The sequence below is a fragment of the Aspergillus bombycis genome (assembly GCF_001792695.1).
Source record: "Aspergillus bombycis strain NRRL26010 chromosome Unknown contig00194, whole genome shotgun sequence".
NCBI classification, from domain to species: Eukaryota; Fungi; Ascomycota; class Eurotiomycetes; order Eurotiales; family Aspergillaceae; genus Aspergillus; species Aspergillus bombycis.
In genome coordinates this window covers 12,225-36,013 of record NW_019170196.1, presented here as the reverse complement: position 1 = coordinate 36,013, position 23,789 = coordinate 12,225, and the positions used below count along the sequence as shown (strand labels likewise).

General features: G+C 50.9%; 7 protein-coding genes across 7 annotated transcripts; 3 read left to right on the top strand and 4 right to left on the bottom strand.

Annotated features, from left to right (window-relative positions):
* Window positions 1-333: 333 nt before the first annotated feature.
* Window positions 334-1,439, bottom strand: ABOM_011739 (formate/nitrite transporter family protein; the record flags this gene model as incomplete). The annotated part of the gene is made up of 4 exons (XM_022538867.1): window positions 334-503; window positions 557-913; window positions 978-1,098; window positions 1,152-1,439. The coding sequence occupies 4 exons, from the start codon at window positions 1,437-1,439 to the stop codon at window positions 334-336; spliced, it is 936 nt and encodes a 311-aa protein (XP_022383280.1).
* A 1,945-nt stretch (window positions 1,440-3,384) lies between these two features.
* ABOM_011738 (flavohemoprotein) lies at window positions 3,385-6,305 on the top strand (the record flags this gene model as incomplete). Its single annotated transcript, XM_022538866.1, has 4 exons — window positions 3,385-3,412; window positions 3,826-4,573; window positions 5,091-5,645; window positions 5,720-6,305. 4 exons carry the CDS (start codon window positions 3,385-3,387, stop codon window positions 6,303-6,305), a joined length of 1,917 nt encoding a protein of 638 aa, XP_022383281.1.
* Window positions 6,306-6,459: 154 nt separating this feature from the next.
* On the bottom strand, window positions 6,460-7,094 carry ABOM_011737 (GNAT family N-acetyltransferase; the record flags this gene model as incomplete). The annotated part of the gene is made up of 2 exons (XM_022538865.1): window positions 6,460-6,944; window positions 7,055-7,094. The coding sequence occupies 2 exons, from the start codon at window positions 7,092-7,094 to the stop codon at window positions 6,460-6,462; spliced, it is 525 nt and encodes a 174-aa protein (XP_022383274.1).
* Window positions 7,095-7,381: 287 nt separating this feature from the next.
* ABOM_011736 (putative vesicle-mediated transport protein (Imh1)) lies at window positions 7,382-11,218 on the bottom strand (the record flags this gene model as incomplete). The annotated part of the gene is made up of 4 exons (XM_022538864.1): window positions 7,382-7,424; window positions 7,492-10,507; window positions 10,571-10,988; window positions 11,090-11,218. 4 exons carry the CDS (start codon window positions 11,216-11,218, stop codon window positions 7,382-7,384), a joined length of 3,606 nt encoding a protein of 1,201 aa, XP_022383275.1.
* A 1,312-nt stretch (window positions 11,219-12,530) lies between these two features.
* ABOM_011735 (lysophospholipase NTE1) lies at window positions 12,531-13,658 on the top strand (the record flags this gene model as incomplete). Its single annotated transcript, XM_022538863.1, has 2 exons — window positions 12,531-12,898; window positions 12,980-13,658. 2 exons carry the CDS (start codon window positions 12,531-12,533, stop codon window positions 13,656-13,658), a joined length of 1,047 nt encoding a protein of 348 aa, XP_022383276.1.
* A 151-nt stretch (window positions 13,659-13,809) lies between these two features.
* nte1 (lysophospholipase) lies at window positions 13,810-17,226 on the top strand (the record flags this gene model as incomplete). The annotated part of the gene is made up of 1 exon (XM_022538862.1): window positions 13,810-17,226. One exon carries the CDS (start codon window positions 13,810-13,812, stop codon window positions 17,224-17,226), a length of 3,417 nt encoding a protein of 1,138 aa, XP_022383272.1.
* Window positions 17,227-19,905: 2,679 nt separating this feature from the next.
* ABOM_011733 (uncharacterized protein) lies at window positions 19,906-20,573 on the bottom strand (the record flags this gene model as incomplete). Its single annotated transcript, XM_022538861.1, has 4 exons — window positions 19,906-20,038; window positions 20,093-20,215; window positions 20,274-20,377; window positions 20,430-20,573. The coding sequence occupies 4 exons, from the start codon at window positions 20,571-20,573 to the stop codon at window positions 19,906-19,908; spliced, it is 504 nt and encodes a 167-aa protein (XP_022383277.1).
* Between the last annotated feature and the right edge of the window lie 3,216 nt (window positions 20,574-23,789).

The following is a 23,789-nucleotide window of genomic DNA, read 5'->3' as shown; positions in this document are numbered from 1 at the left end:
TTTTAATTTAAACCTTTCCTTTTGCTCCCCGTCCGTCATTCTTCCCCTCTCTCCCTTTAGCTCTGCATCTGTGACACGTAGCTGTAGCCGTCCTGGTGGTTCCTGTGTTCTTGGACCTCATCTCAGTACGACCACTCCAACGGCAGCGCTGGATTCTCCTAGTAGCTAAAGAGGTCGTCCAGCCTCAACATTATCCTCTTACTTATTGTAGTCCTCCCTCCCCGTTCGTGGTACTCAGGGATCTCCTTAATTTTGTCGAACGGTTCTATAGGCCAAATCTCTTATTATTATTACTCTAGCTATACATCCAACTGGTCGGTTGGACAACTACAATTAACTACCCAGTGCAGCGGGGGAGTTATCCACCACTCCGACACCAGCCTCCACATCGCCCTTCTTTACAGTCATGCTGCTCACTTCAGACCTGGAGTGGCCGAAACGGTTGATTCCAGTGACCGTCATCGAGTCGGTCTGGAGCAAGTACATGTACCAGTAGTAAACACCTGGGCCTCATTAGCACGAGTTGTATAATCCCGAAACGGACATGTCCACTTACCGCAGAATAAGCCTCCACCCAAGATATTGCCGATCAAGGTCGGGATGATTCCTTTCCAGATGTACAGACCCACTGTGATCTCGGGAGCGCCGACCCAGATAGCCAGCGGGATAAACGTCATGTTGGCCACGACGTGATCGAACCCGAGAGATACGAACGCGAAGATCGGCCACCAGATGCCGATGATCTTGGAGGTGAGGTCCCGGCCCTGGATGCCGAAGAAGCAGGCGAGACAGACGAGCCAGTTGCATCCGATGCCGCGGAGGAAGATCATATGGAACTCAGGGGTGACTTGCTTTTTCGTGGCGAAGGCGATCACTTGCGACTTGAACGGATCGGCGGAGAAGACGTTGCCGTCTGTTGCTGTGTTAGCGGTGTTGCTCCGGAGGGATTTTGGGGACGTTGCGAGGACTGGACCTACACCCGAATATGATGGCAACGATGAAGAGTGACCCAGCCAGGTTGCCGAAGAATGTGACGATCCAGTGGATCAACATCTTGTGCCATGGCAGCCGGCGTTGGAGAGCAGCGACGGTGGTGAACTGGTATTTACTTAGCGGCCCTTTCTACAGACAGGAGAGGTCGGAAGCCGTACCATGAAGGATCCGGTGCACAGATCCGCCCCGGTTAAGATAATCATACATAAGCCGTAAGGGAAGACTAAGGCGCTGATCGTGCGGATGAGTCCCGGCGCGTTTTCCTGGAACCAGGGCGTGGAGTTGGTGCTGAGGACGGTCCCACAGGCGAAGGCAAGCAGACACCCAGCCGATACTGCGCTGAAGAAGATTTTGTCGAGGCGCATATTACCCTTGGCAACTCCAGCACGCCCGACGAACTCGATCACCTCGGCCGGGGTGAAGGCATCCAGGCTGATTTGCGACATGGTTGCTTTAGGGGTCTGGAGCTAGACGGATCACACAAGGACGGCCCGGAGGAGCTCGTAATGCAGGCGCAGGGGAGTTCAATGAAGACCAGGACGATGGCGCATGGCAACCCCGACGGGTTGGGTCATGATGCCCACATATACCCTGGCGTCGTCAACCTTATCGAGGTATTTTATCCGGGGTAACAAGAGAATCGAGAGACCACGATGATCGACTGTAATATCGATGATCAGAACAAAGTTAAAATGGTGCTTATCGAGCGCCCGTCACTGGGAGACGACGGCGGGTCCACTTTCCCATGCATAACATTGAAGACCCGTGCATCTTAGTCGGCATTTTCAGGGAGCAAGACTGCAAGAGGCTCCGCCGATCGAGAGATAAGAGTTGAGATAGGGAACCCTAAGTGCCTCGGGGCGAACCAGATCGAATCCACTTATCAGCCCAGTGATAAGGAATGCGACGCCTTCTCCGCGGGCTCCATCGCCGGTCATGATAAGGGTCCTTGAACAGTGTTAGCTTTGACAAATGCTCCATGATTTATAGGACAGCACGACTACTAGTCCATGGGTCCTGGCCTTGTGGGAAAGGGGCCCACCATATTGCAGACCCCATTTGGTGGCTCTTCTAGTTTCGCATTAGGCATGATAAGACCTTAAACTATGGAAAAGAATTCCAGCCCAGGCTCAAACTGCGGTCCGAATGACGCCTAGGTACTCCTCTTTATTTCGCGTTCTCCTTATATAGGTCCTTCTGGGGTTTTGCCTCTCCCTTGGATGGCCCCACAGAGCGGATCTTGATTTGCATCTTGACTGAAGAAGTCATCAACCCTCTCAGCCCGTTGTTTGGAGTGAAGCATCAGCTCGTACTGCGATTGACGCGGTCGCGATGAAGTAATTTATGTGCAATATCTGTATGACCGTTATGAGAAGGTCCAGGATATACCATGGTGTCTTCATCCGCGCCTGGGCCGGTAGACCTGCATCTGTATGTGTCTTCTGTGAGCTTTACTCTTGAAGTACCATTAAAACATCGCAATATACAGCGAAGCCCACAAGGCTAGTAGCTTCATAGTATGACGAGTGCCTACAGAGTTACGATCTGGGCGTACCCTTACCTTTTTCAGAAAAAAAAAGAGTAAAAAGGTGGGAGAAAGACGGGAGAATCAGTGGATGAACATGGACACTCACTTGAGTACATACGTACATACAATATACCTTAACTAACATGGTCTTCACAGCATCTCCGCTCAGCTTCCAAGAACCTGCCCTCAGCTGCCCATCCGCCAAAGGGATGAGATCGACATCTGTCCATTCCACCCCTGTTCCTTCAGCTGAACCCATTTCCCTGGCCTCGCAGCCCAGCCCCGCTTCAACAAAAGTACTACACTGCACGCAATTGACCTGATGACTGCCTATACGGACAGCCAGTGGCCCATAATATACAGAATAAGTAGCTTGGCGAAATTTCTTGCGTGGAAAGTCAGTTACATCGCATATCAGGGTTCTTCGGTCCGTCGGCGGGAATTGCGGGCGTAAGGTATGTTTAAGACCTCTTGAATCATGCAGCATCACCCATCGGACAATTACTGGTGGGACATTACTTTCTCTCTCGTAACAACACTCGGCTTTGTCGCATGACATTACTGCTCCCGGCATGCTTATACGCAACATGACATCTCAACCGTGGAATCGAGTGCTTGCGCTTCGTTCCGATTTGACGGACCCAACGCCGGGCCTCGTGGTCTTTGTTGATCTATGGGAAGTTGGATTCTACATGATCAAGCATGTCCTAGGAACTGTAGATCTCCTCGGAGTTCGAATCCTTGTGGCTTGCGTATATAATGGCGATAGTTGGTTCGGCGCTCTTCTCTATTATATCCTCCGTCTTATATAGCTTACTGTTTCAATCTATTGTGGATACACATAACTGTGATTGCCTCCTACAATGAACACCGCATTCAGATCCTTATATCGTACCAGGAGTTGTTTCGCGTCAGTGGCTACTGTTCGGGGAGTCAGACAGCTTGCGCCTCGACTGCTCTCCAGCCCATCCCCACTACGGAGTCCACTCCTTGCGAGACACATCTCAATCAAACCCAATGGAAGCAATGGCGGTCCTCGAGTCAAATATGCCCTGCTTCTTCCCACCGCCGCCGCCACACTCAGCTGGCTCCTCTACGCTCAACAGCAAGGCGCTGTCTGGCTAGACAGCGACGAGAAAGACTTCACCCATCGGGTCCCCTTATCTCCCAAAAACGGGATTCAAGATACACAGAAAAAGACCCCCAAATCCCTAGAGGCCGAGGACCTCCCGACAGAGAAAGCGATCCTCACCACGCGCCCAACGTGCCGCCACCGATCACACGAGACTACCCAGTGCTCCTAGACGTCGACCTCACAACCGTCAGCAAACTGGAGCAACTAACAAACCAATACAAATACGAGAAATGGACATTCAACAACAGCGTCCCGGGGCCGTTCATCCGGGCGCGCGTCGGCGACGTCGTCAACCTGAGAATAACCAACCACGACGAGTCCGGCATGCCGCACAATATAGACTGCCACGCCTTCGTGGGACCCGGGGGCGGCTCCGCGCTGACGACAGTCAACGAAGGCGAGACCAAGACGGCGAGATTCAAGCTCCAAAACCCCGGTCTCTTCATCTACCACTGCGCCGTCGGCCCCGTGGGCGTCCACATCGCCAACGGCATGTACGGGCTCATGTACGTGCAGCCGGAGCATGACCTGCCCGCCGTCGACAAGGAGTACTACGTCATGCAAAGCGAGTTCTACCACGAGCCGCCTGAAGCAGACGACGACGGACAGATATCATCGACGGTCGAGTTCTCGTGGCCCCATGCCCTGCGCGAAGCCGCCGACGTAGTGGTGTTCAATGGCAGCGAGGAGGCCCTCACCGAGAAGCCGCTCAAGGCGACGCTCGATGAGACCGTTCGCATCTTCTTCGGCAATGGCGGCCCGAATCTCACCAGCTCGTTCCATGTGATCGGGACCTGTTTCAAGAACGTGTATCGCGATTCGGATGTGTTGAGTCCGCCGGCGCAGTGCGTGCAGACGGTTACCGTGCCCCCCGGCGGGTCGACGATTGTGGATATGAAGATGGTCGTTCCGGGGACGTACACCATTGTGGATCATGCTATTTTTCGTCTGGAGAAGGGCGCTAAGGGGTTTCTGAATGTTTCGGGGGAGCCGAGGCCGACGTTGTACTATAGTACGCTACCGCCACAGCCCTGTGAGGGTTGTAAGCTCCACCCTTGAGTTTGTGATTTGGCACGCATAATAGCACCAGCGTCACGTATATATTTGCATGGCATCGACATCTCCAATCATATTATAAGCTAATGTAATAAGTTCAAATACGAGAAAAGGAATGGGGTGACATATGGATCACGTCACAACGTCACCAGTAAACTCAAACCCTAATTAGCAATGAACCCAAACTCAATGCAGCGCAAAGAGTCCACGGTTAAAAGAACCGCCCTTTTCCAGAGCCCATCAGCCAAATCATGTCTAAAATAAATGTAATTCTAGAACCCACATACCAATGCTAACCAAAATGATGTTCATCCCAAGACTCGTCGTCCCCCGCCTGGCCCTCCCCCTGGCCAGAACCTTCACAACAACAGCCTCCAGGCACAAACTCACCCCCCAGCAGATCCAAATCGTCAAGTCCACGATCCCAGCCCTCGAAGCTCACGGCGTCGCAATCACAACCCTCTTCTACCAGCGTCTCCTCCAGCAACACCCCGAGCTCAAGAACATCTTCAACACCGCCCACCAAGCCACAGGCGAGCAGCCCGCAGCCCTCGCCCACTCCGTCTGGGCGTACGCCACCAACATCGAGCACCCGGAGGCCTTGAAACCGGCCATTTCGCGCATCGGCCATAAACACGCCAGCCTGGGGATCACGGCGGACCAATACCCGGCCGTCGGGGAGGGCCTTCTCGCCGCGATCAAAGAGGTGCTGGGCGACGCAGTCGATGACCAGGTGCTCGATGCCTGGAGAGCCGCATACGGGGAACTGGCGGGGTACTTCATTGACTTCGAAAGCGAGCTCTACCGCCAAGCGGAAGCAACGCCGGGCGGATGGAAGGGATGGCGGAAGTTCTTTATCTCGAAGAAGGTCAATGAAGGCGAGGAGATCATCTCGTTCTACCTCACGCCGATCGATAAGGCTGCACTGCCGGCGTATAAGCCGGGCAGTTCGTCAGTGTGAAGTGCTTCGTCCCGGAACTGGGGGTCTACCAGCCCCGGCAGTATAGCTTGTCGGATATGCCGAATGGAGAGTACTTCCAGATCTCGGTGAAGAGGGAGTCTGCGCTGGGACCGAAGCCGGCCGGGCGGATTTCGAATGTGCTGCATGAGGGCTTGCCCGTGGGCGCGGAGCTGGATGTTAGTATGCCGTTTGGGGATTTCGTGTTGGATGTTAATGCCACTACGCCGGTCGTGCTTATTAGTGGCGGGGTGGGGCTGACGCCGATGATGTCCATGCTGAAGACTATTGTGGATCTGGGAGGCTCGAGGCGCGTGGTCTTCATTCATGCTGTGCGGAATGGTCGCGTGCATGCGATGAAGGACCGCTTGGCTAAGATTATTACTGAGAATCCACAGGTTCATCGTGCGGTGTTTTACGAGGAGGTTGATCAAGAGGACAAGCAGGGCGTCGACTATGACTTTACAGGCAGGGCGGATCTCCACAAGATTAAGGACCAGGCCGTTCTCCCGGATGCGGATTACTATATCTGTGGTCCCAAGCTGTTCATGAATGCGCAAAGTAAATCTTTGAAAGATTTAGGTGTGCAGGAGGACCGGATTCATATGGAAGTGTTCGGTTCCCCGGCGGAATAAAGAGGATGTGAGAGCACTTCTTAGAATAGAAGTCATGAGGGAAAGAAGCGTACAGCACAGCTCCATATAAGCATCATGTTTTCGGTTTTCCAATACGGTGTTTATTCATGTCATGTACCGTGAATGTCATTAATATAGTTTAATTTTTCATGCGTCACAGTCCCTCTGCCAGCTTGGTCAAGGCATCGCCGTCCACCATCATCTTCATCCACTCCTCCATACCCTTCGCCCCAACCTGCTCATAGAACTTGATACTGGGCTCGTTCCACTTGAGCACACTCCACTCCAGCCGGCGTCCCTTAACCTCCAGCACCTTAGCCGCCAAATACCTCAACAGCTTGAACCCATACCCCCTACCACGAGCAGCAGGCTGCACGTAGAGATCCTCCAGGTAAATACCCGGCGCTGAGCGCCAAGTCGAGTAGTTATAGAAGAACAGGGCCATGCCCACGGGGGTGGGCGTGGCATTGTCCGGCGTGGCGGGGGGACTGATGAGCGCAGTATATACGGAGCCTCGCTTGGGAGGGCTGTCGGGGAAGGAGAGAGTCTCAAGGAGGGATTCGTTGGTGGCCTCTACTTCATGAAGGGCCTTTTCGTAGTCGGCTAGTTCGCGGATGAACTGGAGGATTATGGGGACGTCTGGACGGTAGGCCCGAGTTAGTCTGGCATTTTCCCTGAAGATTTATGCGGGGTGGAAACTTGGCGGAGAGCGGCATTCAGCCATGATGTTGACCACGTCTGGCACTCACCTTCGGGCGTCGCGAGTCTAATGGTCGGTTGGTCAGACATGGTGTCTAATGTTTGCCTTGTCACTTGTCAAGAGATGTGGTCAAATTTGTGACTCGGAAGCTGGAGGAGTCGAGGATCCCCACAGGTTAAGTATTTGGATCAGACCCACTGACTATCGCTTTTAGTGGTACGCCTTGTGCTTGACATGATCCACTTGCTTTGCAGCACAGAGAATAAGAAAGAAGTAAATAGATGGAAGAAATATGATCTTACTATGTACCAATAAAATATTATAATACAGGACCTAAGTCATATCTCGAAATATCATAACCCTGGAATTAAGAAGTCTATCGAGACATGATGGCTGACATCCACTTTTGCTCGTCCGTCCTGTTCTTGATTAGTATCACATAGCATATCAACGTAGTATTGGGGGAAAAGAAGGGTTCAGACATACCGATCAAAATGAAGCAGCATGCCCAAAACGGGGATGAGCTGCTTCTGGTAGTTTTTGTCTTTCTGCTCCAAGAACTGGAGGAGAACGTTCTTCAAATAAATATAATCGATAGGCGCATTTGCTCCTCCTGTAGGCGTGTCGCTTCCCCGAACTGATGGGCTGCGGTCCTTGGGCACCGGCGAAGTGAGCGCTGCGGGACCCAGAGTCGATTGAAGACCGCGATGACTGGGGATTCGTACCAAACGAGCCTCTTCAGATAGAGCCTTGTTGGACCGGCGCAACTTGTCCAGTCGAGCGCTGGTTTCTTCAACCGACCGACGGAGTTCTGCCTTTTCTTTCTCTAGGTCTCGGACTTGCTTCTCACTTTCATCCAGCGAATCGCGCAAACGTGCCATTGCCTGTCGCACATCATTGAGTTCCTGCGTCGACCGCTCGGCCTGCTCCTCCAGTTGGTCACGTCTGCGCTTCCAATCCTTCTGCGACATCTCGAGCTCTTCTTTGTCCTCCTCGGCGCTGCGCAGTGCTTTTTCTGCTTCTCGGACCTTATTCTTCAGCTCCTCCAGCTCCCGCGCCCGACGGCGGCCCTGTGCGCTAGCCTCATCCTCAGCACGGTCTCTCTCCTCAATGGCTGCCTCCATCCGCTCTTTGAAATCGCGAACTTTAGATTCAGCACGGCCTTCGATGTCGTTCAAGAGCCGCCGCATAGTTTCGCCCTCACGGGTCCTTTCAGTCAGCAACCGATGGGCATCCGCCAGCTCCTCTTCCAGGCTCTCGCAGCGTTCGCGCGCCTCTTTCATCTGCATTCCGATCTCGGCGCCCTGGTCGCGCATGCTATTCATCAGACTTTGCGCGCTAGCGTGCTGAGCGGTCTTCAACTGGATCTCCTCCCGCAGACCCTCAAGGTCCTTGTTCACCTGCGTAACTTGGTTCTGGGCTTCCCGCAGCTGAGTCCGGGTGGCCTTCAAGTCTTCCTGGGCCTTAGAAAGGTCATTTGAAATCCTCTCCTTCGCTTCCAGAGCTTCTTGCTTCTTGCTCTCCGAGTAGCGTAGATCTGATTGAGCGACGGTCAACCTCTCTTCAGCCTTCAAACGATTGTCCGTTTCTTGTCTAATCTTCTGGTTGAGCGTCTTCACTTCTGACTCTCGTTCTGATATTGTCGTCTTGAGGCTCTTCAACTCAGAACGCAAATCTTCCTGCTTGCCCTCAAGAGTCCTCAATTCGGCGGTCTTAGTAGTCAAAGTTTCTTTGGTAGACTTGAGTTCAGTCGATTCAGCTCGTAGTTTCTTCAGCTCAGGCTGCAACTTCTGGAGGGTCTCCCGCAAGTCGGTAAGGTCCTTGAATCGGGTGGACGCTAACTGTTGTGCAGCAGAGAGCTCGGTTTCTAGGGTAGTAAGTTTGACCTTGAGGTTTTCATATTCCTCCTTCAAGTCATTGTGCACCTTTTCAGAATCGGCATCCTTAGTCGCAGTGCTCGTGCGCACGTCGACCAGCTCTTTCTCCAGCTTGGCGATGGTCTCTTCCAGAGCTTTCTTTTCGGCAGTCAACTCTTTCAGTTTATCCTTTGCCTCGACGTGATCTTGTCCGAGATTAAGTAGGTCATCACGAAGAGATTCTATCTCCTCTTTCAGGTCCTCCTCTCCCTTGAGCTTAGAGCTGAGGCGATCGATGGCTGCGTCTTTTTCTTCCACTTGGCGCGTTAAAGATTCGATTTTCTGCTCGAGCTCGTTCGTGTTCGACGACTTCTGATCTGGCTCGGCTACCGGTGTCTGCGTCTCTTCGGCAGCTGGAGCACTTGCAGCTTTGCTCGTGTCATCACCACCACCCTTGCCACCCTTCTTCTTCTTCTTGTTCTTCTTTTTAGAAGCTCCCGTGGCACCGGTGGAGTTGGTCGGTTGGGATTTGGGCTCGGGTGTCTCATTCTTCACTTCGGGGCCGTTCTTCGCAGGCGCCAGACTGTCCCGGAACTCCTCGAAATTGGCTTGCTTGCCGTCCGCAACTTGTTCCTTGGCTTGCTTCCATGTCGTGTTGTCTTTCAGGTTGTTGTCAAGGAAATCGACAATGTTCTGCAGCTCCTCCTTTCGGCTCATATCCGCCTTGAGGCTTGTCATCGTGTCTTCCATATCCTTGAGCTGGGAACGAAGGTTATCTACTAGATTTTGGAGAACACCGAGCCGCTTCTCATTGGCTTCCTTTTCTTGTTTGGCTTTGTCTAGTTTTGCCGAAAGTTCCGACTGCTTCTCAGCATCCTCGGGCTTCGCAGGTTGCGACTGAAGCTGCTCAATTTCATCTGTTTTCTGCTTCAGCTCCACCTTCAGTTTGTCAACCTCATTTTGAGCGTTCTCGATGGTGATCTCGGACGTTGCCAGCTTCGCCGTGAGCGCCTCGACCTCTTCCTGCTTCGAAGCCTTGAGCTTCTCAATCTCCGAATTCTGTTTATCCTTGCTATCACGCAGCTCCACCAGCTCTCGGGTCGCAGTCTCCAAATTGTGCACCATCCCCTCCGTTGACTCCCTTGCCACTGAGAGGTCCCGTTTGAGGTTGTCCGCCTGAGATTTGAGCGTTTCGATCTCTTCCTGTTTTTCTTTCAACTCGGACTCCAGGCGTGGGATCTCGTTATCAAAAGAGAAGAACTCTTCGCTTTCTTCCTTGGCAGAATCCTGCTTCGAAGTAGTGGAAGATTTATCATTCAAGGTAGCGTTATCAACGATCGTCTTATCGCTTATTGTCGAGGCATCCTCTTCCTTTTTATTCTCCTTAAGATTAGTGACCTCATCGTATGCTGCTTTTGTGGCCTTCTGAGCTTCCTCCATTTTCTTCTTGTAGTCATCCCTCTCCGCAGACACCCGCTTCAGCTCCTCCACAACCATGTCGCCTTTTAATGAGAGTTGGTTGAGGTATTCTGTCAACGCCTTCGGATCGCTAATAGAGGCCAACGGGGTGTTCTCACGCAACGCCGCCTCGAAAGGTTCGATAGATAGGACACGCGAATGGGCCATCCGATAAGCTTTCAAGAGCTCTACAGATCACACAGCAGTTAGCGCCGTGGCCCCAGTCACCCTTGTATCGACTTAGTACATACCCTGATACCGAGATTCTAGCTTGCCCAATCTTCGCAGCTTTACCCTGACATCAGGCGGCAGCTCCGACGAAGATTGGTTTGTCTCTGGGGCAGTTGTATTCTCCTTGCCGGCGGACGACTCCTCCGCCGGTGGTTTGCTCTCCCCAGCATTTTCCTCCGAGCCTGCGGACTCCAAGCGGGGCGTGGCTGATCTGCTCGAGCCTTCGTCCTCTCCGATGGCGAACTCAGGCTCAAATTCGTTGGGATCCGGTCCACGGACGGGGGTGCCGGTGTTCCGTCGGGGGCGGGTAGTTCGTCTGCTCGGGGATACATTGCGAGTGGGACGACGAGCGGAGTTGGAACGGGCGAGGGAGTCCTGGGCGGACTTCTGCCGGGCTTGCTCCTCTGCGATGCGGGAGTCGATCGCGTCACGGATACGCTGTGGGTTGCGATGAGGCCGAGCGTTAACATATCAAATCCGGGGAATTTGTTCGACACGTGAGGGTGTTCCATAAATAAATGGATCCGGAAATACTGTACCTGAAACATGACCGTGGCGGGCCTGTGAGCCAGGGCCACAGCTTGATCAATAAGATAGAAACAAGCGAGAAAGAGACGAGAAGCAGTTATTAAAGTAAGAAGGAGAAGGTAAAGAGTCGAAGGGGGCATAGGACAGATAGACTAGGCGGTGGTGATTCGTTGTCAGCGGGATGTGCTGCTGAGTTGACTTGATTGGGCCGCCAAGACTGGCAGAAAAAAAGGAATGACCTGGTCGGAGTATATCAATATACGTAGTACTTTGTCGTTGACCGTTTAAAGCGAGACGATGTCCATCGGATCCTCCCCGGATGAGTAGCTCTAGACTCTGCTTTAGAATTCACTCTATTTTGATCAACTTGTAATTTAGACGATCGCCGGCAATTGACCCGTTTGGCTTCCCTTTTCTCCTCAACAGGTTGATCATCGGCAATTGCAGGTATAGGGAAAGGATCGATATTGGAAATGAACCAGTTGGCCAGTAACTCAAAAAGGAAAATAACAGGAAAGAAGGGCCGTAAGTCATCGTGATCTTGTCACCATCACATGATATTCTACTGTGATAATGCGCCTCAGGCTGCCAAGCGCTTGCGCATAACCGTATTACTGACTAACCCAAAGCATAACTACTAGTTAATCCATATCTACACTGTTATGCAGCGGTATGACGTCGACCTCATTTTTTCTTTTATTTTTTAATTTTTAATTAAAAGGTCATAGTCGCAGTTTTAGTGCTTGCCATTTTAGGTTACGGGAAAATTTGCAGGTGGATCCGTCAGAAAGTGCATCCACAATCAGGCACATCCTCAGTCTCGACCTTTGCCAGGCATATATGCCAAACGTAACAGATATGGGTCATTCACATGACAGATCGACAGAATAGTACTCAAGTAATATACGCTTCTCACACGTTCATTTACTACTACTCTTACTTTTCTCTATCCTTCTAGTTTCTTCCAAGTTCTACTTCCGTATATCCCCAAGTCCAAAAAGAGAAAAAGCCCAATGACCAAGGCGCAGGCTCCCGTGATCGACCTAAACTGAATTCGTATTGCTTTCTTTCTCCGCTTTCCGACTTGATCCTACGAAACCAACCCCGTTTGAAACTCAAAAGGGACCACCCTCATTCTTCACGATCCAGCCAACAGGGCATCTGAGAGCACGTTGTGGCTCGTGAGTAGGGGGGTGGTTGGCGACATTACTCGCATCGGAGTCCCTGAGCGAAAGCTAATCAATCAATCTCGCATACCGGAAACTTCCCCTCCGTCGTCATTGCATCTTCTTGCCGTTGAACGGTTTCATGGGTGGCGGAGACCTCGAATTCTTTTGCGTTCCTTGATTTCCACTGGGGCCTTTTAGCTGCTTTTCTTAAGCTGGTTTAGCGGCTTAAGTCCCCATCCAACAACGTGTTTCCAGCCCAATCCCATTCTACGCAATAACAACCATGGCCGCCGACGGTGGTCCCCTCGCGGCCTCGTCTGCGTCTCTCGATTCAAGTCTAAGCCCTCTTCATGCATCTCCCTCGCCCTCCTCGACCTACATTGCTTCGTCCCTCGCCCTATCTGCTCCCGCCATAGCCGCCAGCTTTTCTGTGGCTTCAACCTTTTCAAATTCTCTTATCCCACCCCCGCCGTTATCCCCTCCTACACCTTCAACCATGGTGGGGTGGTTCGGATGGGTGTTTTCTTTCTTTTTCCAGGTCATCCCAAGCGTCCTGTACTGGGTGATAACGTTTGCAACCATCACGCTGCCCACATGGCTATTCACGCTGTTTTCAATGAGTTTGACCTTCACTATGAATTTCACCACCCTGTAAGTTTCCGACCCCGTGCAATGGGACACTCCGTCGATCGTGCGGTGAAACGCTGACACAATGCTTCAATTGATCCACAGCTTGTTGATCGCGCTGGCGATCGTATCGACCATCAGTTGGTTCATTCGTTACCGGTTCTTGAATATGTATAGTCGTCTACCTCCGGAGCCCCAACGCAAAGAACCCGATCTCGATCTCTTCCCCGATGTCCAGGAAGGGGATTCCAAACCGGGCCTGGCCAATTACCTTGACGAATTCTTAAGCGCCATCAAGGTCTTTGGTTATCTGGAACGTCCTGTATTCCATGAATTGACTCGAACCATGCAAACGAGGAAGCTGATTGCTGGGGAAACCTTGATGCTGGAGGAAGAGAAAGGCTTCTGTCTAGTAGTGGATGGTTTGGTCCAGATATTCGTCAAGTCCATGCGGGACGGAAAATCAAACGTAGACGATGGTTCAACCCGCATGGGGGCAGAGTCTTCTGATGAGGACGATCATCATATGGACGGAAAGCAAGGGTACCAACTTCTTACGGAAGTCAAAAATGGCGCCTCCATGTCGTCCTTGTTCTCCATCCTGTCCTTGTTCACCGAGGATATTCAACTACGAGCCAACGAAGGCTCGTCTTCTAGTGCATCCAGCGTAGGCCCTAGCACTATTGCCCAGGTATCTGACTCGTTCCTGGCGAGTCCTCACGGCTTGGAGGACAGCCTCGTTCTAATTTTATTAGAGATCAAGGTGACTCCGTCGCCCAGATAAGCAACAGTAATGGGGAACTTCTGCCGTCCGTCCCGCCCCTAAACCTAGGAGAAAGCCATGCTGTGCCCAGCCATGAACCCCACCCGGGGCCGGGGAATCATCCAGGCAAGAGACGGCGCAAGTCAGTCCATCCGGATATCGTGGCTCGAGCATGGTGGACACGACCATTGCCATCATCCCAGCCAGCGCCTTTCGCCGTCTGACGAGAGTATATCCGAAAGCGACCGCTCATATTGTCCAGGTGATCTTGACACGGCTCCAAAGAGTAACGTTCGCCACGGCACATTCTTATCTAGGTCTCAACAATGATGTACTGGGCATTGAAAAACAGATGACCAAATTCACGACTCAGGATCTGCCCAACGAAATGCGTGGAGCGGCGTTGGATCGCCTCAAGGACAAATTTATCAAAGAGCGAGACCGCCTGGGCCCGGAAGAGATCATCAAGGGCATTGCACTCCACAATCCTTCTGCTGGCAGAAGACGCCGGTCTAGTAGCTTCCTGAGGAAAGAAGCGGTTCTCCATGCAAAGATGGCAGCACAACCGAAGCGACCAGTGACCATGGCCAACCCAGAGGATATCTCCGGTGACCGCGAGTCGGCAGGGCCGAGCCCCGGAGATCTGTTGTCTACCATTCAACTCTCCCGGTTTGGCCCCCGATACGAACATTTGGCTCCTAAGCTGCTCAGCCCATTAACAGACAAAGAGAACCCCCCTTTTATGGCTCCCGTTATGCACAGCTCGCCATTCCACCGAAAGAAGGACTCAGTTGACGAGGATGCCCTGTTCAGAGAATCCATCCTGGACTGCATCATGAATGGCATCGGACTTACCAGCAGTACTCGCGATGTCTTACGTAAGAGCAGTCATACCTCGGGGGACATATCCCCAAAGCTTCTTTCATACGATTCCCGACGGCAGAAGGCTGTGTTCACTAACAATGCATTCGGCTTCATCGACCCTTACGATGGTTCGGCGGATGGTGAGACGGAATCAATGATGTCAATGTCCATGACCAGCGCCGGTGGGACGTCGCCTATTGTCAACCTACGAGAAGAACTTCGAAACGACATTGAGATCGTCTATTTCCCCCAGGGTTCAGTTCTAGTGGAGCAAGGGGAACGCCATCCAGGCCTCTACTATGTGATCGACGGATTCCTAGACGTAGGTATCCCTGTATCTGACAAAGGAGATGATCTTGTGGGCGGTTCGAGACCGGCATATGGCCCGCCACACGAGGAATTCTTTCCGACTCTGAAGCGGACGACGACCAGCTCCTCTCGCGCATCGGTTATGACGAGTGCCACAAACGATACTAAGCGGAAAAAGCAGTCTCGAAAGTCACTCTATCTTATCAAACCTGGTGGTATTCAAGGATACGTCGGATCCGTTGCATCTTACAGGTCCTATACGGATGTGGTGGCAAAAACAGATGTGTATGTCGGGTTTCTTCCAAGGTCATCCTTGGAGAGGATCGCCGAGCGTTACCCTATTGCACTATTAACCCTGGCAAAGCGATTGACAAGCCTTCTTCCTCGTTTGCTCCTTCACATCGATTTCGCTTTAGAATGGGTGCAAGTAAGTGCAGGCCAAGTCATTTATCATCAGGGAGACGAGAGTGATGCAATCTATCTTGTCCTAAACGGGCGTCTGCGGTCTGTTCTCGAAGGTACAGATGGCAAGATCACAGTCGTTGGCGAGTATGGTCAGGGAGAAAGCGTTGGGGAGCTAGAGGTCATGACAGAGTCGACACGCCCGGCGACTCTACACGCTATCCGGGACACCGAGCTAGCTAAATTCCCGCGATCCCTGTTCAACAGTCTTGCGCAGGAGCACCCGGGGATTACTATCCAGGTCTCTAAACTCATTGCTCAGCGGATGCGGGATCTCGTTGAGCTTCCCATGTCCGAAAAGGGCGGCGATCATGCCAACGCTGGCAGCGTCAAGACCGCCGCCTCTGTGGTAAATCTTCGTACCGTTGGTATACTCCCCGTAACGGCTGGGGTTCCCGTGGTAGAATTTGGCCATCGCTTGCAGAACGCACTTCACCAGATCGGCGTGACGAATGGCGTTACCTCCCTCAACCAAGCGGCGATTTTGAATCATCTCGGACGACATGCTTTCAGCAAGATGGGGAAATTGAAGTTGTCCCAGTATTTGGCCGACCTCGAGGAAAAGTACGGGATGGTACTTTATATCGCAGACACCAACGTGAACTCCCCATGGACGCAGACCTGCATTACGCAAGCCGACTGCATTCTGCTCGTTGGCCTTGCCGAGTCGTCGCCCAGTATCGGCGAGTACGAAAGATTTCTACTTGGGATGAAAACAACGGCCAGAAAAGAACTCGTGTTGCTACATTCCGAGCGGTACTGCCCTCCCGGGGTGACGCGCCAATGGTTAAAGAACCGGATGTGGATCAACGGAGGCCACCATCATATCCAGATGGGCTTCCGTTTAACCCCCGAACCCTCACATCCCCAGGCGAAACGGCTTGGGGCCGTTCTAAAACAACGAGTTCAGGTCATCCAGGCAGAAATTCAAAAATATACATCGCGGCGGATTCGCCAGACACCTCTCTACTCGGCACAAACTCCGTTCAAAGGCGACTTCCATCGCTTGGGTCGCCGACTTTGTGGCAGGTCTGTTGGACTCGTCCTTGGTGGCGGCGGGGCTCGAGGTATTGCCCAAGTTGGCGTCATCAAAGCACTGGAAGAGGCCGGGATCCCTATTGACATCATTGGCGGCACATCCATCGGCTCATTCATTGGAGCTTTGTATGCACGGGATGCGGATGTGGTTCCCATGTATGGCCGGGCGAAGAAGTTTGCCGGTCGCATGGCTAGCATGTGGCGGTTTATGCTGGATCTCACGTATCCCACCACCTCTTATACCACTGGCCATGAATTCAACCGGGGAATCTTCAAGACCTTTGGAGATAGCCAGATCGAGGACTTCTGGCTGGAGTACTACTGCAACACCACCAACATCAGCAAATCACGACCTGAATTCCACTCATCGGGTTATACTTGGCGCTACGTGCGTGCATCGATGTCATTGGCCGGTCTGATTCCCCCGATTTGCGACGAAGGCAGCATGTTACTTGATGGCGGGTACATCGACAACCTTACAGTGGCCCACATGAAGGGCCTTGGGGCCGATGTGATTTTTGCCGTCGATGTAGGTTCAATCGATGACAACACACCTCAAGGGTACGGTGATTCGCTGTCCGGATTCTGGACCGTGCTCAACCGTTGGAACCCCTTCTCCGCTTGCCCCAACCCTCCCACACTGTCCGAAATCCAAGCACGACTCGCATACGTATCGTCGATCGACAATCTCGAACGGGCCAAAAACACCCCTGGCTGTCTGTATATGCGTCCTCCCATCGACCCATACGGAACCCTCGACTTCGGCAAGTTTGATGAGATCTACCAGGTAGGCTACGCATATGGCAAGCAGTATCTAGAGAAACTCCGCAGTGAAGGATCCCTGCCGTTACCGGAAGAAACAGAAGAGAAAAAGAAGCTACAACGTACCTTGGCGCCTCGACGAGCGAGTATCTAAGTTTCGCCATCTCCATTGCCAACACACTATTACGAATGAACGAGTTTAGAACAGCGAATGGAGTTGTCCGGATTTAATCTCCAGATTAGACTTTCTTTGTGCCTATTGGATCCATCATCTTTTTGTACCTAGAGCAAGCGCCTCGCACTATACCAACAGCGTTCACCCTTGGCATTAGATATGATAGAACTTGGCGGATAGAAGTATATAGTACAGTGCATTCATCATGGATGGTTAATTGACTGTCTTTATACATATCAGAAATCAGAATTATGCCTTTTCATCTAATACAGACAGCAGTCCGGAACCCATGGTGTTGAATTCAGGTATCGTCCCTGCATCGAACAGCATATATACCACTTGCATTTGCTCTACACAATTTGATCACGTAGTGATGATAGAATGGGATGACATGTAGTTGACTCATCTCCTGACTATATCTACCATTCCCCGTTCTGCAATTTAATCTCCCAGCTTCAGGTTTTGTTTCCCTCGCTGACATGTATAGTGGCGGTCTAACCTATATTTATAAAACTGCAGATATAGATAGGCTCCTCAAGTACTACATAGAAAGACGTGTCTGTCCCATTGTGATGTGCCGATCAACGAGCAAGAAAATATGCTAGTCATCATGATAAAATGAGGATGATGGAAGAATGACACAGGGTTGAACATGTCTGATGAAAACCTTGCACGCTGAATAGGTTACTCCTGGCCACTACTAGTACCATCTTCAAACCTCCAACACACCCTCCGTATCTACCAACCTATAGTTAGCAATGCGTCTGAAAGATTCTCTGGCTAAAAGGTTCGAGGAGAAAGGCAAAATGCAAAAGGCCCAGCAGCTTCGACGCAAACAATTTAAATGGCACAGCTATAACCCTGAACTCCGACAATTTCTTCTCACATACTTTGACCATGCGTATATCCTGCGCTTCAAGATACAACGCGAAGCCTATCTACAAATACAGCATGACACCCTCTTCCAGCAGCTCGAGGCGAATCAATCAAACGCGGATACCCTGGTAACCGGTATGCAGAGCATCCAAAAGCAGCTTCAAGACATCAACCAGGAGATCTGGCAGGTAGAGCGAGATATTGAGTCTGCATTCAGAGTTTTTCCAGAGGGGCCCTTCAAGCGCGCTCTAGGTACCAGTCGTCAAAACAAGCATTTCTATACTGGGAAGTTTCGCCAAACCCAGTGTGTATCTGTGGGTGGATGTTGTGGGCGTGAGTGTGGTTGTTGCCAGAGGCCTCGCAACCCTAAGCGGCCATATCATTTTTCGCATTGTACATCGATGTGTAAGTGTTGTGAGGATGCGGGGGGCTTTAAGATCGAGATCGATCCTTCAAACCCTAGAGAGGATCCTATGAGTGTAACTGTTTCGGTTACAGATGCAGACATGAGAGGATCAGGGCGTTTCTATGGGAGGGATTTCGTTAGTGCTTGTATCTGGGGATAGTAGTACTTCCTTTTGATCCTTGGAAGCACCGGCATAACTAAGCGTTCAATAGTCAGGCTCTAACAGGAAAGAATCATAAGCCGGTATACCCTCTCGAATTCAATTGTATTTCGCTTATGTACTCCCACGAAAGACAGACAGGCTCCTTGGTCGGTAGCAATCCTTGCGTTCCCTTTCCAGTATTTGAGATTTCCTGCCCTCCACAGTGTCAGAACTGATATCAAGAAAGACTGTCTCGATCTGCTGAAACCACCGAGAATCGTCATGCGCTAGGTATCGATATAATAGTAAAGACTGTTGGCCTTTTGTCAAGATCAAATAAAACTTAATATAGACAATAAATACACATGCTTGGCACATAAAAAGCACATTATAAGCCAAGACAAAAAGAATAGGGCCGACGAGTCGATATACCAGCCTAGGTGCAGGCCGGCAGGGAGACCATTCTCAACACATTTTGGAGGTTCTGTGCACTCTGGGGTGTATACGTCCAAAATGTCTAGTATTGGTTGCAGTTGAGCCACTGAGGGCGTGGAGGTTTGACATAGAAAGATTGAGTGGACAACCTGGGCAGGCGCTGAGCGGAATAATGGAGATGAGTGTTATTCACCACCAAGGGCAAGAGTGGACCGTGAACTCTCGAGAGTTGCAAGGAAAGGTCGGAGCCGGGCAAGAACCTTGGTACTGCAAACAAATTATACAGCCTATACTGTGTAATAGACGGGCGGTGATATTCTTGCCACAGTGGTTCTGAACTTCAGACCGTTCCACTTCATGTTAACTTTATATGGAGAATTTGAAAGCCAAAGCTCCGTAGGAACCAAAGCTACCAACTTACCTCGAACCAATGTGGTGACATCACCTTAATTAATGAATCTATGACAGGTATATGACAGAACGTTAATCTTTAAGAAATATAAAAGTTGATCAGGGTAGAATATAAATATGTCACATGAAACTATCCGGATATTGAAATTACAAATATTAGTATACCTCCAACCACTTCAATCACCCATCTATGACCTCCACACTTCTCCCCTTGCCAATGCCCCGCAAGTAGATTGGCATCTCGTCACTCGTGATAGGTGTATTATTACGTCTGCGTAGTGCATGCCATGGGAAACCTGTTCAATGGTATCGTGAATCGTTCTCGTGGATTGTCTTGTCCGCCCGCCTTATCTGTACTTGATCGAGGACGACAGTGTAGTTTTGACGTTTATGCCGTCGCGACCGGGGCATCGGCGGGACCGCCGTGAGCACCGCCAGTCTTCTCGCGGACTGGGACGTTCTCGCGACGGTAGGCCCAGAGACCGAGGACCTCGAGGAACATGCCGAAGAAGGTGAAGATGCTGGTTTTCTGTCAGTGGCTAGGGAGCATGGTAGATGGAAGTCGGACGGCTTACAAGGTCAGGAAGATGAATGCTTCGTTGGCCCTCTTCTTGGAGCAGGTGATTCCTGGGGGAGCGTTGAGGAGGCAGTTGTTGCGGTTGTAGTCTTGGGCAGCGAAGATGAATGCGGTGAGCCACCTGGGACATTTGATCAGTACTTAGGGTCTTGGGGTAGGAATGGGGGTGGACTGCATACAGATACGAGAAGACGACATCAATCCCCAGAACGAATTTGCCAAGAGCCGTGGGCATGAACGGTGAGACAAAGCCTGGCAGGAAGAACACGACCGATATGGTAGACTGGATCGTGGCATTAGCTAGTAGTTGCCAAGATGAGAAACGGGGAACATACAATGATTTCTTGATATGTGATAGACAATCCACGGGGACCCTTGTTGATGAAGTAGGAAGTGATACCCATCACAATGACAGCGCTAGACCACTGCATCACTCGGGTGACGAGCTGCAGTGGACGTGTAATCGTACTCGAGAGCATTTTGTTGTGTTGATTTGTATGTAGATGTATGTACGTATGTTTTAGTTAATAGTACAGTCAGACTGGTGGATGAACTGAAGTATATAGAAGGCGAACTCCCGTGTGGCAGGCTGATGTGATTGATGGATAGAAACCACAGGTAGGGAGCGATCAGGACCAGGTTTTATATCTACAGGGCTGCTGTGTACTGGGTATCAATCACATAACATCACACCCGAGCCAACCGACGGGCTGCATACTTTTGCGTCAGAGCTCTCGAATCATGGCGGCGGCCGCTATCGAGGATCCACGGTGGGAAGTTCCATTTTCCCCCCTCCCTGTCGAAAGGGAGGGTAGACAGAGAGGGGACGAAGGGAAAAAAATTAGAATTACCTAGTATGGAAGTGCTACCTGGCAGCTGTTGTTTTCCCCAGATGCGTCATAATTTCCTCTGCATGAAGTAAACTTTTGGCGAGTGGTTATCACGAAATGGACCAAAAAACTAGTCCACGGTTGATCCACAGATCATGTTCGCCAATCAGAGACCTTTTTGATTCAGTGACACCGACAGCTTTGGCCAACAACGTAGGACTTGCAGCTGATCCTTGTCCGGGAGATGCCTCTCGACGCCGCCCATCTGCATCCTGGCATCACATACGCAGGAAGGGTCATCATCATCACCGGAGGGGGTGGAGATTAGGGAGTCGGATTCACGGGTCCCAGTGGATGAGATCTGCAGAACGCTGAAAACCAGAGCAAGGGGGGTGCCGGGCATCAGTCCATGGTTCGGGAGGGGAATCGTTGCATGACTTTTTGGTAATCCATTTTTCATAGTATAACTTCAACGGGAATGGTCTCGTTTGCGGGTGGACTGAGCCAGTCGGCATGCCGCGGAATGCACATGTTGAGCCAATTGACCGTCCAACTTAGATAATACATGAGGTAAAAGTCAGATAAGACAAGGAAAGTCAAATGGTTAGACTTAGCGAGAAATCCAAATGGGTCAAAAGGTTGAGGTTGTTGTAGACTTTCATCCTGTCATGTTACCCACTAATCCCGCCCGGGTTTAGCATGAAGAGCAAAGTCGAGGCAGATGACCCTCCCGTGATCCTTGGTCTCGATGTGTCGATTGCGGATATTCGGGTTTCTCTGCTTTTCTACTAGTAATGTTATTTCATCGAAACTCGACTCTGCTTTGACTAAACCTCAAATTACTGGCCCGAGGACCGGATTATAGCCGATATGCAAACCCTGGATATTTACTCCGAGACGTGCACGGTGTGAGTGCCTATGTACAGGTGCACAGGTTCTGCTGATCCTCATGCAGAAATGTCTATTTGGTGGCCCCAAAATGGAAGGACTATGATAATCGGAAGAAGAGTCATGCATTACGGAGTACACGGCCGATGCACCCCGCACAACGTATGATAATAGCGGTGGACTATAGAGTGGAAATGTGTATGGGCACTGTGCTCCGTCCTCAAGGATGGAATGCCTTCGGCTCCCTCATGAGGTGCTCTAGCTACCCACCCTCAACCCTAACTAATGTACCAAGTACACGATCATGTCAGCTCACGGCCGAATTTTCTACGAACTACGCGACCCAGGCAAGAGAATCTTTCCAGTTCCAAGGGATTTCCGGCGTACCGTACAAGGATCGTCGTCTTGCCAAGGTTCACCAAAAAACCGAGGGCATCTGACTTGGCCCTAGTCGTGGTCTGGTCTGGCCGCTGGCCGTTCAGATCCCGATTTCTTAATCCATCCGTGCTGTCGAACAAAAGGTCGCAAACAAATCGGATTCTAAGACCGTAACCACGCCACACGCCCAATGCGTCATAGGGAACCCACTCAACAACAGGTTTGCCAGACAGGAAGCTATTGAAGCTTCGAGCGCTTAAACGGCTCCTGAAGATTGGCACCGGTCGATGCGCCAATGTCACTAGTAGCAAAGTCTACCCAAGCTCGGTTTTTAGTCATGACAAAGGACTTACTACTCGTTGTACATCCTCTATCCCCTCAAAAGAAATCATGTGTGCAGTTCAAGTCGGAACGGTCGGCACCTCCCATCCTTGCTCGAGTAACCTCCTCCGAGGAAATGGAGAAAGAGACGAGGACCTTTGCGATTCGGACCCACAAGGCTGAAGGATATTCTTTTTCGTCCCGGTTAACCCACTTGTTTATAAATCTACCGCACTAATTATCATCGTGACTAAGAATCCCGCTCTGATTGTCCCGCGCTCTGCTCTAGACTTTTACTCTTGATGCATGTATGATTGTGAGTTGTCGGGTTGCCTTCTATGACGTCTTTCTTTTCTTCTCTCCTTTTCCTTTTTTTCAACCTTTTGTCCAAGTAGTACCAATATTAGTCTTTCTTTGTGCTGGTCTAATTGTACCAGGTGATGTTGAAGCAACGCTGCCTGAGGCTGTACTGTGTACACCTGTCAGCCCGATCCCTTTTGTCTTATTTTCATTTTCTCCCTTGTCTATTTCATTTCGGTTCTTTTTTAATTTCCCCTTAAAAGTTATACTCTATATCTCATCATAACCTCGTTCTCCTTACATCGCAAAACATATTCCCCCGACTAAATTACCCGATAAACAAACTACTAAATTCAATCCAAGATTAAGTCTACCAAGAACTTTGACCGACCATTAAGTCCTTACTCTTTGTTTCATTACTATGTCAAGGGAGTGGACGTAAGGGGATTCATGATAGACGGAGGGGTATGACATATCCCGGATTCCAATATCCCTTGTGGGGGTTAAGTTTCATCAGGGGATTTTATATATGCAAGGGAACCTCCCTTTTATACAGAGTACCAGGTGTTGTTGGAATTTGGTTATGGGATAGATAGCGCAGCATCCATGGGACAGCGGTGCTGTTTATGTGGGAATGTGAATAAAGATAAGTGGCATTGAAATGAATTATCACAAGTCAACCGCTCCGATTAGTTCGTATCTGTACATGTTGTTCCTTGCGCCAGACTCCTGGGTTTTCTTCACGGAACCAATTTCCCACTTTTGTGCCTCGCGCCATGGATTCCCGAGGTCGTTATACGAGCTCTCCGGCCAATGGGGCAATGTACTTGCTGTCAGATGATGGACGCTGTTCTTGTGCCTCGCGCCAATCAACTGGGTCAGTTCTCTGACAAACATCACTCGGGGAGCCCTTGTCACTACTATAGAGCGCGACAACGTAAGGCCGGGTTTTCATATTTCCTATGTTGTTGACGTTGT